The sequence below is a fragment of the Fulmarus glacialis genome, unplaced genomic scaffold (genome assembly GCF_000690835.1).
Source record: "Fulmarus glacialis isolate BGI_N327 unplaced genomic scaffold, ASM69083v1 scaffold36699, whole genome shotgun sequence".
NCBI classification, from domain to species: Eukaryota; Metazoa; Chordata; class Aves; order Procellariiformes; family Procellariidae; genus Fulmarus; species Fulmarus glacialis.
In genome coordinates, this window is record NW_009235862.1 from 518 (window position 1) to 13,777 (window position 13,260).

Genomic DNA, 13,260 nt, shown 5'->3' on the forward strand with positions numbered 1-13,260 from the left:
TAGTATAAATACGCTGTAGGCAGAACACCTTATTGATTATATTGGTCTTTGGTTTTTTTTATCATCCTGCTGGTCTTGCACTGTGATGGAAAGTCATTCTTGCATGTATGGCACACAGCAGAAAAATTACCAGCTGAAGTACAAGTGTTTTCAAACCATTGCTAACACAAATCAGTAAACCAACAGAAAGAGATTATTCCGAGATGCAAGTCAAACTTCCAATTTCACACAGTTCAATACAGATATTGCAAACACTTAAATAACTTCTAGTACAAATGTATTACTACCCATCTAGAAAAAATAAAAGCTCTGAGAACACATTCCGATGGTCAAATTCTACCACCATTTTAGCAATAAGTATAAACAATGGCTTTGCCTTCCTAGCTACATTGTCCTAGTTCAAGTATAATGAAGCACTCATTTTAATAACAAAAAACCCCACATTCATTCAGCTTACAATCTGAAGTGAACAAGGATATTTTAAGATCAACAGAGCCACTCTCCATCAAGCTTTTGTTTCAGAAGTCATCATTACATCGTAGATAAAATTGTAGCACAGAGGTGACATTTTCCCATACGTGACCAGCTTATGCCATTTGGGTCAGTAAGTCAGCAAGCATGAAGGTAACAATATTCCACTGGTAGGAATAAAAGTGCCTACTGTGCACGCTTCCCACCCACAACCCTGATTCCAATTTGGCATTCATTACAGCAAAAAACCCAAATATTTTTGTAGTCTTAAAAACATATTATATGATGACAAAGTTCCCAACTGCAAGTCACTTTTCTTTCACGTGCCAGGTACAGACAAAAAACATTAGTCACGCATTTTTATTTTCAGATACCCAAGAAGAATGTACAGTAGGAAATCAGAATTCTGCTTTTAATCTACTTTATACGAAAAGACTGCCCCTCTCCAGCACTATTGATTTTCCACATGCATAGTCTGAAGCAACTGAAGTGCCAGTTAATGGAAAAGTTAGCTTCAAGTGGGAGTTCACTGTAACATTCTGATACTGCAAACACACCACCTTAACTGAGGTGTTTGATGTTCAGACACTTGTGGTTATTTCCTCCATAAATGAATATAATGTAACATGTCATTAAACTAGTTGAAATCCTATATAAAACAATGGGCATAGCATGCTAAATAAATTAAGACTAAAGCTAGCATAAAAATTAATTGCAAGTTTTAAGTAGTACGTGATGCATGGCTTCATTTTCCCTTTTGTCTACAAGACACATGCACACTTAATATCTTGATTCTCTAATGTTAGAAGTAGTACTTTAAGGATATGTATGATTAAAAAAAAAAAGCCAAGACAAGTAGTAGAAAATGCATTTTATTTATATGGAAAAGGCTACATTTAGATTTGTAAAAGGTCTGTGATAGTGTTATGTTGCCCACATGTCAAAAATCATTTGTGAATAGCAACAAAACGGTTACATATCTTTCTACATAGCAGTGCAATTAGTTCACATTGCAATAAAATTAAGTCAAGTATGCAACAGAATCAAAAACAAGTGTTTCTCCATAATCAGGGTACAAAGAATTACAGTGCAAAGATCATTTTGGGTTTTAAGAAATCTGCAGTCAGTCTTTAGAGTATCCTAACAGGTGGGATACTCCGAATTATTTTCATTACTAGCAGTTGTATCTTGTCAATACTGTGCACAAGCAAGTAAGTCTAAAATGAAATGACTTACATGGTAAATAAAATATTTAGTCTATACAGTAAAAAAAAATACAAATAATGTAAGTGAACTAACAAAATGAAATTTGAACACACTTATGAAACGGACAACATATTTTAAGGACACACATACAGTATTCATCACATAAAAACAGCTACTTTTTCCAGCAAAAATAATTTGGTTGCTTTACAACTGCATTATGGATCTCGTAGTCTGAAGATGCAGATGTCCAACTCTTAAAAACCGTAATAAATGTCTTCTGCAAAGCATTCAAAGAGGATAAATACTCTTATCACAGTCATAAGGTTATTTTTGGAAGTTTGTTCTCCCTTGCTCCAGAAACACACTTATATGGGTGAAAAAAATTCAAGGGGCATCATGATACATTGAAACAGTAAACTGTTCTCCATTTCCTTCTAATTTTGAAAAAACCCTAGAATTTACAGTACTCTGTGGTATATGAAAAAGTCTTCACAAGTTTACATTGCATATTTCTGAGTCCATTCTCTTGCGTGTCTGTTGTATCTGTACGTGCAGAAAGAAGGCATTACAGTGAAAAGCTGTTAGTGATGCATCGACAATGGCCACATACTTACTTAATACAGACGTTACTGAGCTTTTCACCTTAGCATTGATTCAAATACCGTTAAAGTAGTCTAAAAGCCAAGAAACATATACCCACTGTATGTTCGGTTTCTAAGGCTACCTATGAAACCTATTTAGACTCAAACTCAAAACCAATCTCACAGGTTTGTATTAAAATGCCTATCATTGTGCATACTTAATTTGCATTTCACAACTGGTTCCCTTATTTGTACCTTAACAGGAATTTGTTGTCAATGATTCCTAAATATGTATGCTATTAACAGTCTGACAAAGTTCACACATTTCAGTTGCATAAAATTCAGTATAATTAATTGGTTTTGGAAAGGGTGGGGATAAAAGGCACAATGATTTTTTTTTTTTATTCTCCATTCTGCATTTCAGAACCTGAAAGGAAAATTTCCTGAAAAGCATTTTTGACTAGATTTTAAGTCTTGGGTCTCTTCCTTCTGATATGAAGCTGACTAGCACTCCCAAAGGTAAATGTCCTTAGAGAGTCAATAACTGTCCCCTCTGGCCCTCACATTTGTTACATTCCACTCTTCAGACTAGATTCACTTTCTTCTGGGTCCTCCAGAGAAAACCGTGACAAGTTTTTGAATCCATTTCTCAAGATCAGTATAGCAACTCATGTACTAACTGGTTTTGTTCTTAAGAACATGCTACCATACAAGTCTTTGGATTTTTACTTATAGTAAAATACCCATAAGTAAATGCTCAGGGGTAACCAGCCATATCTTTCATTTCCTAAATCCAAGCTGAGATGAAAAGAATTTAATATGTCATCAGCATAAGAAGATAAAGCTATAGACAAGACTATATGTTCTCTGACTTTCTCCAGCAATGATTAAATTTCAAGTTTTGGAGATAGAGAAATATCCCTTGTTCACTTCCTTCAAAAACGGGAGGCACAATAGCTGAAATCACTATTAAGTTAAGTGGATGGACAAAAGTTGAGACACAAATGGGCAGAAGCTGAGACACAGCATCCTCAACTTAAACACTATCTGCTTTGCAGTACAAGCCACAGAGTTCAAGCACTTCAGAAGTGGGTTATGCGATTTGATTGTATCAGACATCGAACTGTCAGAAAAAGGCCATTTTAGTAATTCTTACTCTAGGGAGAGAAATACTAGACCATAGGCTTCCATGTAACTTCTACATCACTCCTCCTCTATCCAGTCCTCAAGGTAAAAGCAATTACTCAAATCTTCATGGACCTGTGATATGTGATGAACCACAGGCCAATAGCATGCATTGCAAGAAGTCTTCAATGGCTCAGTACTAAAAAATAGGTACCAAACAATTTCTCAGTCAGTTAACCAGAAAGTCAAAAATTCTTCTGGATATCACAAACATTCCACAGAATCTGAAGCAGAGAGTCTAACAATTAAAATAGTTAACAGCAAGGATACCAAAAAGCAGCTTAAGTATTAAGGATAAAAAGCCTGCCCCAAACTAAATCCATAACCTTTTCCACAGCTTGAAGAAGTAGTCAGGTAAACAGCGGTGGTTAGGCTGTCTATGAATGTGCTGCATGGCTAGGACTATTTAATTTATTGTCAAGGCCACCAGCAAATTTGTGACAGATTCATTTTGGGGAAGGTTATTCCGTTCTTGGCAAATTAGGACTGGATGTATTTGGAAAACCTTAGAGACTGCTACTCCTTGTTACTATCCTAAATTGGTCTTGTGTTTCAGCCTTTCTTAATCCCACACACACCTAGAAAATCCACGGGTGCTAAAACCCTGTTACAGAAGACAGCTCAGGCCATGCTGATAGACTGTAGACTACATCCTCAATTGTGCTCAAAATACCTACAGCAGCAGAGTTTAACAGAATCTCCCAGTGGTAAGCAAAATATTTCCCTCCTGGATCACTGATTCTGTAACCTTTTCCATGCATAAAGCTTTTAAGGTTTGTAAGCCTGGGAGAAGCAGGTAGCTGATATATCAGCAGAAAGCAGCAAAGATGGAAAATCTCACACAGGTAGTATTTCCTCCATGGAACCCTTTGGAAATCATGCAGTCTAATCTGTGGAATAAAGGGCCCGAGCTTCCTGCCACCCACAACTGCAACAAACTCTTAAGAAATCAATGCATCACTGCTTAGATATCCATAAATTTCACTATTCAAAGTTCGAGTGGCAAAAGGAGTCACTCTAGAGAGGTACTGCTCTGGAAAGAAACTCTGCTATGCCAAGCACTGGGCTTGCTAGTGACCTCTAAATCCTGTTACCTGGTATTGTGAGAGTTCAGCCACATATGTAGTTATAAGACAGTATTACAAACCCCTCCTTAGGAGTGATGTACAACAGGGAGTCAGCAAGCCTTAAAACTGAACTTTGGGAAATCCTGATTGTTCCACACTAAGTAAAAGACCCCAGCATAGATGTTTCAGTCAGTATAATACTTTTAGAGTTAAAACTCCTCAAATCAAAATCAGGTTTGGTCCAGAAGCATGTAATGCTTCAGTTATGTGCTGTCCATGTTACCTACCCAAGATCAGAAACTTCCTGCAACTTCTACAGCTGTTCCAGAAAGTAAAAGAGGTTCTTTTTCTCTGTAAGATGCTGCAAATTGCAATAAATGTGACAATGGTTCTTAGCACTAAACAGAGCTGAGTATTAGTCTATCCTACACTTAAAAAATTGTGTCAAAAACACGTTTGTTGTTCATATCTAACATCTTACTAAAGGCACAGGTTTTACAACCAGAGGATCACAGTAGAACAAATAATTCATATTTGGGAAATGATTTTTCATGCAATGAATATAAACACACAACACAACAGCGTGAAGGTTTTATGCAACTAAGTGCAAAAAAAAATAGTAAGTATCCAACAGCTCTGTATGCCTACAGTTTCCTGCTTGCCATTCCACTGATTGGTATTTTAAAGATTTAAAAAATCTAATCCTCTAGAAATCTATGAAAAGAGTATCTTTAAAAGTTAAGATAGAAGGTGCATAGCAGCTAACCACCTGCAAGTACCACACACACAAATATGTATATGTTATACTCACTTTTCCTTGTCTGACTTGTAGATCTGTGCAATATCCGGTACTAAAGGATCATCTGGATTAGGATCACAAAGTAAGGAGCATATGGACAATAAAACTAAATAAAAGAGACACTAGATTAAACAAGTTAGTTTGCTTTAGTTCTATAATCCTTTAATATATTCCAGTACACTGAAGGAGGGTGGTGGAAGGGAGATTGGAAAGAGAATGCATATTAGTATTAAGCTTTCACATAGCAGTTCTGCTCAGAAATGTTTATACAGCATCATTTTTCTAGGTCCTAAGTAAACACCACCTGATACTAGCCTAGAGAACTTGCAACCCATGGACCTCTGCCTTTTGTTTTAACCTATGAACGTTAAACAAACTACAGACTACAGAGTTTCCTATAAATATTTGATCAAACTAAGCTCTTCCATCTACAATTATTTAAGATAATTAATATTGTTAATATTACACTGCCATGCAATACCCTATTTGTGCATATCCTTCTCCACTTCTATGCTGACAGTTATTCTCTCCTTCATATGAATATTTCACTTAATTTGATAGAAGTGTGACTTCCATTTTGGGAAAATACTTCATCAATATTATATGCAGGTATTAATTTATAATTCTGTATCCGTTTTCTGATATGGAACCAAGGAGATTTGAATTTTCTAATATTTTCCATCCATACTTTTCAGGAAATTTCTATTTTTATACTCAGAACTAATATACAAGAGTACACAGTTAAGCATTTCTGAACGTGTAGCGAAAGGGAATTTGATGCTACAATGAGAATCTGCTGTAGAATAGGATTTTCTTCCCTTGCTTTGTCTTGTTACAAAAGAGCCTGGACTAATACCTGTTTTCAGCTGTAGCAAGTTCGACCACTTCATACTGACATATTTTATTGTATTAAGTGCCAAATACATCAGTAATATTAGAATTAGAATACTTGGTCACACCAGTCAGAGGTGCTATCAGTATGTTGTAATCCGTTGATTCAGTAAAACAAGAACTATAAAGGAGAAACTTCCACAAGCCACTGAGCTGATTTCCAGTTTATGAAATATATAATGTGCAAGCACATTAAAAGCATGTCAAATCAGAATACATAAGACCAGTAGACTGCTCCTCTTTATAACTGAAGGAATGCTCAACAAGTAAAGACACAGAAAAGTGCTGAAGATCTAAAAACTTAAAGAGTTTTCACTTGTAAATGCCACCTGTTAAACATGATATAAGTGCCAACTCTCATTTGCTGAATACCTTCTAAATAGCTAGAAACGACATTTTTTTCTCAGCAATAAAACAATCAAGCAATTTCTGTGGAAAGTTAATACCAACTACACACAATAGTAATTCATGTCTTCAGCAACTACATCAGGAGACAGTGTTAAACTTAAATTTTACTTAGCTTGTGAGATTACTGCACAGGGTTGTAACTTATGAGCAGAAGCTGCTTTTCCAAGGAGGTATAGCAACTGCACTTGCATAGAGCAATTTCCATTGGACAAAGACTAACAATTTTTTCCTTGCTTGTACACCAAATGCAATGACACTGTTCTAAAAAAAGGCACATGGTTTAGAGAGCTCTCAAGCACGTAAGCAAGATGTGATACTGTTTAACCTTTGAGTCACATGAGAACTTTCTGTAATATGACTAAGAGTGTGCCTAAGCATTTTGAAGATGGGCGAGAAAAAACAATGACAGCACCCACATTTTAAGCAGCTTTTGAAGTGACATGGAATGCCTACAACAAAAGAACCGCTTAACTGTAACCTCAATGTTCCAAAAATTTACATTGTTCAACTTGAGAAAGTTTAACTACAGGACTAGAATATTTTAATAGATCTTTTACTGATGAGTTTGAAAGCAGCTACATTTTAAAATATTCACCTGACAGAGGAATGCAAACCAGAACAATTATCTCATTTTAAAATAAAGTGTAATTAAGACCTTAGCCCACACAAGGATGCTCAGGCAACCCAAAGAGCCATCAATAAGCAATCAAGTAAGCCCACACACATCAGTATCAGGGTTTTCCATTTACATCCAAATTAATTTCATTTTGAAGCTCTCCACCAGTTTCTCCTCAGTTCTGCATGCCCAGTCAGCTATAATACAGAAGTTGCGTTTCAGGCTAATTGGACATTTATTATCTTACTCAACTTGTTTTAGAACATTTCTTTACCATGCACATAGTATTTTATGTAATGTGACACTCCAAATAAACTGTGCAAGATCTTGGATCATAACAAGAATTCAGTGGAATTTGCCACCTCTGTAACAGGCAGGATAAATGAGTTCCCACTGCCACCCTTCGACAGTGCAGTAATACACAAAAAAGCGCCATGGCAGTGTATGCAATTTCATAAATCCATTAGCAAATCTGTGAGTTTACCTTTAGATACAGTCAGAGCTGGTGACCATTGCGATCTCAGGATATCAAGACAAATACTCCCATTACTGTTTATGTTTGGGTGGTATATTTTTGTTGTAAAAGCAATCTGGAATAAAAAAATAAATAAAACCCAAGTAACATCAAATTCTGTTTATTACATTTGGAACCCTTAACATTGACCCTTCAGTTGCAGTCATACTAGATCTGCCAACACAATCTATTGTACAGTCTTATCTGTTCATCCACTATGAACACGTATCTTATTGCTGGCCTTTCTGGTTTTAACTTTCAAAATTAAGCCTCAGAGAACTAAGACACAGAAACAAAGCTTTGACCAAAAAAATTGTGTAAGTTTTGAGAGAAAGGACTTACCTTTGGTGGTTTGAAAGGATAGTCTGTTGGAAAGTGTACTGTGAGAAAAAATACTCCCCCTTGATATGCACTATCAGGCTGGGGAAAAAAACAAAACAAACATATTAATCTATTTCAGTTATTTTGAAGCTTCCCTTCTGAACGCAGGTAACCTCCCAAAGCTATGAGTACCTTAGAAAATCCATTTTTTCCCCAGTACACAGCCCATGCTATGGGCCACAGCCCACTATGGGCTGTGTACTGGGAAGGCCCAGAGGGAATCGAACCCTCCCACTGGCCTGCAGAACTACAGTAGAGCCAACCATGGCTACTACTGCAGTAGCGCAACACGGCTACCGAGTGCTGCCCTTCTTGGGGGAGAGAAAGGGAGGGAGCAGCGTTTGACCGGTAGAGCTACAAAACTGCTGATCCATCAGCTCCACCGCACCAAGGGGAATACAAAACCCAGAGCAGGTCTTCCAAATCCTGCCTCCGTGCAACGCCACAGCTGCTCTGATCCTCCTCCATCCTTAAGCTACAAATATACTTACCTTAAGAAGTGGTTTCTCTTTGCAGATGCAAAGAGTAGGATTTTCCAACATAATTCAGCTGATCATGATGACATCAGGGAGTTTTAAAACACACAACATCTTTGTGACCTGTACAAATCTGTGAACATGCATTTTGTTAGAGAACATGTGCACAGGTTTACGTCCAGGTTGCACACAGTTAATAGATAGAAATAGCTTTGCTGCAGTCATCTGTTGAGGAAATCTTTCATTTTTATTAACTAGAAAAGCCAGGGGAAAAGTCTCAGTGCTAAATGATAGAGAGCAGTGCTGCCACTTCTGATTAAGGGAAGGAGACGAAAACCTTCCTCATTACTTGGTAAGTTTAAAACAGCAACATAGGAACTCAATCTTAGCAAAGATGCAGAAGATCAAGTTTTTGGGTTTTCTTATGGAAGCAAAGGCAGACTGTTTTTTAAATAAAATGTTTACCTTGGAAATGAGCAAAAATTACAGTTTTAGAGATGAATATAAGAGGTAAAGTCACAAATGGTTCACTAAGACATGTCGTCTTACACACTCAAAACGCAGACAGTGTCGCAATGTAAAGCAGGTTATATATAGTATTGCTAAGAAGTCAGCATTAGGTAACATCACAAGAGATTGTACTTCCAATTAGGTTTGAAAGGACTGCTTGCATGCATACTAAATGGATTTGTCAAAGTTAAAATAAGCTGAAGATGAGATGAGTTCAGTGTCAGACAGAAGGCAAAGTGAAGTCACAGTATGTTTTTTGAGTAAGGTATGTAAAACAAATTGCTGATGCCCATAGACAGGAGAAGAGGTTACCCTACTTCCACACATAAGAAAGTGAATTCTGAAGGTAAGCTTTAGTCCTATGCTTCCCTCAGGCCATCAGGAAACATACGGGATGTGCATCCCTATTTCCTTATGCTATCAAGACAAAGGATTAACATGCTGACTGTGTTCTTTTCTTACTGGCAGATATGGCTGAGAAAGGTTGGCAAGAGATGCTCATTCTTATCTTTAACTAGAGAAATCTGAGGAACCTGAAGCGAAGAAAAGAGTATTTTCCACTACAGAATATGGAAGGTGAATTGCAAGCTCAAAGAAAAAAAGGGAATTTAAGTTGGGTTTTATGTCCTAGTATTTCCCTTACTCAAGTCATCAGAGTCATTCAGGACAGAGATATTATTGGTGGCAATCAGCACATAAGCTTTTGTAAACTCTTAACTTCTTTGCTGTTTTGCCGTTCACCTTTTAAGCAGCGCAGAAGGGCAAGAGTCAGAATGACTTTGTATGTGAAAGAACACAGTTGTTAAAGAAAAACAGCAAAAGCATTAGCATCCTACAGAAAAACTTGCACAATCGTTGCAGTTGCTGCTGGGCCACTGACACGTTGGACCACAGACTCCAGCATACCACTGACAAATTAGTAACTGATCATTCACTGCTTCAGAGCGGCTGTGCTGAAAATGCAGAAATAGCCTCAAAGCAGTCACAATGCCACTCTTCTCCACCATGTGATGCTGCATCTTAATGGATTAAGTATTGTCTCAAAATTTCAACTCACACAGTAGTTCAGCTCATCATCTAAACCAGAAACTCTTCTTTCCAAATTAGCAAGTCCAAAATGAAACCACTAGGCATACAAACTCCTTACCATGATATTAATAAGCACCCCTTCCCTCAGGTCATGTTGTTCTTTATTCTTTATGCTGAAACCCTTTTCAGTTTTCCTCGAAAACTTTCTGTTCTTAAGCTTTATTGTCCTTTCTTACATCATTTCCTTGACAAGAGTAATAAACAGGGTCTTTGGATATCTCCATCAACCCAAGGAAAGCAGGCCTTTCTCACACAGAAACCAAAAGAACCCACAATTGCTGGTCTACAGTTTGCAAAAGCCATCTGTTTTTGGCAGAGCCACATCACAGCCATCAAATAAGCTCTGTCTAAAAGCCCCAAAATCACCCTGTGCAACATCACTCTTGTTTAAAGCTACCAACTTTAACATTGGATTACACCCACTCTTCCTCCTTTCAGATGGATGAATCTTCCAGAATTGAAATTATCATCTTTGAAAAGCAAGCTTTTCACTTTGCAGCCCACATCACCACTTCAAACATTGCAGCTAACTGATTAAGCACCCCAACTTCATGAAGAGGACAGATTTATGAACAGTTACAGAAAGAAACTAGTACCAGACTACTAAGAAGAACAATACCACCCTAAATCTTTAATCTGTACACAGCACAGCTGAACTTGACTGCCATGTTCACAGAAACCCAAATGAATCCTTCGGTAACAAAAAGGGAAAACAGGTCTACTTTCTAAGGGGCACGAATTATATACTTACAGGTCCCATAATTGTTGCTTGCCAATGAAACACTGAAAGTCAAAAAGATAGCACAATTAGAGATTTTCCGAGCTTTTTCTTAACCAAAAAAAGGTCACCTGTGAAAATGTACTATGAAGAGCTTACAGTCATCTCCAACAGGTCCAGCAGAACAGTGGGCCGGTGGGTCTCGCTGCAAATCACTTAGTTCCTGTAAAAAACAGACAAATATTTGACAGACATCTGCATGAAAACACACACCACTCAGCAGCATCACTTCAAAAGTGAGAACGCAAACAGATTTTGTTAAATAGACCTGTGGTATTTTTAAAGAAATCAACATCTGAAATGCCCACTGACATCGAAAGGGTTTTTTTGCCACATAGGTCTGCAGCTAAAGACAACATTGTGCTATAAATTAATAATCTGAAAGTATTTAAGAGTTATAGCCAAGTTCATAATAAGCTGGATATAATACTGAAGCAGAGAGAAATAAAATGAAGAAAATGAGGGGTTTCTTGATTTCTCTGTAAACTCACTGCTTAATTTGGAAATTTATGTGCTAATCTGACTGTTCCTTTAGCTTTTGATTTTACAAAAGCTTCTTGTATTGGCCTAATCTATGTACACTAGCCGAGTTAAACTAGCTCATAAAATGCTTGCAGTCTGCCTAGAGATGATATATAAAGATAACATAGAGGTTCCTAAGTAAAATAGAAAACAAAGGAAAAATATTAGCTCTACACCTTATTTAACATGCCTTGTTTTAATTCCCTGCATGTTTTTTTTTTAAAAAGGACTACTAAAAAGAACCCAAGAAAGTTGAAATTTGAGAAGCATTCAGAGAAGCTTTTGCAGGTCAACTGATTTATTTCTCTTACAGAAGTCCACACAGTCCCAAATAATTCAAAATTATTATTTTATCACACAAAACCAGCTCAGCTTTTCATCTGATTCATCATCACTATATCAAATGCAAAACAAGCCAGGCATTAACGTTGGTTCATTTTCCTTGTTTAATTTAATACACCACTTTTGATGTCTGAAGTTTTCCTGTACTAATAACAAACAACTTTTTCCAATTCTAAGCTGATAGGAACTGTGCTGCGATAAGTTTAACAATTATGTGTAAATACTTCCATTGAAATAAGCTAAAAGATGTGTGCTAAGCCACTGTTCGTAAGTCAGTCAACTAACTACTCAAAACATACACATTTAAGTCAACAATAGACATAAGCAGGTCTGCAAATATCTCCTTGATTTTAGCGTAAGGAGTAACAGTGGAAACACTGCCACCCAAAACCATTAGTCAAGACAACCACTTCCAAAATCAAAGTTTAAGTTGGAACTAAGTTTAACTCAAGTGTAGAATTTGTGTACGTAGCACGATCAGACCTTACGTACAATTTGAAGGGTTAAAACTCTGCACTTCTCAACTGCTGTGATATATTTATCCACTTATGACATCCAGTAAACATTTCAATTCACACAGTTCTCTCTTCGAGGGACCCAGGTTACCATGGACCTGGCACCTAAATTCAGGCACACTTCATACAGGTCCACTCTTGGCCCTGAATTCAAAGAAAGGCACTGCAACATATCTTCAGCCAGGTAATAGAGTAGTAACATTACTACTTGCTCTCAAGTCACTCCTCACAGTCTTTGCGATTTAAAATAAAAGAGACAGTTCTTTGATACATACTGAAATATCTCAGGTTGCCAACTAGTGTTACTTGTCTGCCCTCAACGTTATTCTGTTGGCGAAATTGTATGCTGGTCCAGAAACAACACTCCAGGCTGGACTTTGACTAATAAAGGCAATAGCAAAACCCTTTGAAAGTGCGGTTCCTTTTTTAATTGGAGGATTCAAATTTCACTAAGGGAGTGATACAGAGAACCAGTAATCTATGCAAAGCCATGTCCTTGCAGTACACCAAGGGAGTCAACAAGTCTCAAATTTCGAGGAGTCACGAGAGTTGTAATAGGCATTACCAGCAGCAGAGCCATTACAGCCACTGTCTACTCTAATTTGCAACTCAAAATCTAACCCAACAAGAGGTTGTCTTGCACACCCACTAAAAAAGAGCGAGCTACACGAGACTGTTTGCCAAACAGAGAACTCAAAGCCTAGAAATCACGCGTTTTGTAGCAGTCATCGCTGACTACTAAATTAAAGGCAATGACAGGAAAAATACGTAGCTTAACTCTTCAGAAAGTCTCTAAAATAGATGTAAACATTCCTTTATGCGTGTGCAAACTGCTAGGCAAGCACTTAATTTTGGAGTCGCAAGTCTCTCATTTGTTAGATGCTTTCCTCAAGATCTTTGCATTCCCCA

General features: G+C 37.2%; 1 protein-coding gene across 2 annotated transcripts; it reads right to left on the minus strand.

Annotated features, from left to right (window-relative positions):
* Window positions 1–1,328: 1,328 nt before the first annotated feature.
* UBE2D1 (ubiquitin-conjugating enzyme E2D 1) lies at window positions 1,329–12,445 on the minus strand. Of its 2 annotated transcripts, none has more exons than XM_009586175.1 (7): window positions 12,413–12,445; window positions 11,072–11,135; window positions 10,946–10,977; window positions 8,081–8,158; window positions 7,709–7,814; window positions 5,322–5,415; window positions 1,329–2,220 (listed from the first exon to the last, which is right to left on the minus strand). In XM_009586175.1, the coding sequence occupies exons 1-7, from the start codon at window positions 12,443–12,445 to the stop codon at window positions 2,175–2,177; spliced, it is 453 nt and encodes a 150-aa protein (XP_009584470.1). In that variant the 3' UTR covers window positions 1,329–2,174. The 2 variants fall into 2 exon arrangements, with proteins under 2 accessions (XP_009584470.1, XP_009584471.1); XM_009586176.1 differs by lacking the exon at window positions 12,413–12,445 and adding an exon at window positions 8,611–8,728 and having other exon boundaries at window positions 11,072–11,140.
* Between the last annotated feature and the right edge of the window lie 815 nt (window positions 12,446–13,260).

What these genes read in the sequence shown, in the direction of transcription:
- UBE2D1 (XM_009586175.1), bottom strand. Translation starts at nt 12,445, where the DNA reads ATGGTAACCTGGGTCCCTCGAAGAGAGAACTGT. An exon ending in TCCCTCGAAGAGAGAACTGT is followed by an intron (nt 11,136 to 12,412) that starts GTGAATTGAAAT and finishes TGTTTTTTACAG; the next exon opens with GAACTAAGTGATTTGCAGCG. An exon ending in AAGCAACAATTATGGGACCT is followed by an intron (nt 8,159 to 10,945) that starts GTAAGTATATAA and finishes TTTTTTCCCCAG; the next exon opens with CCTGATAGTGCATATCAAGG.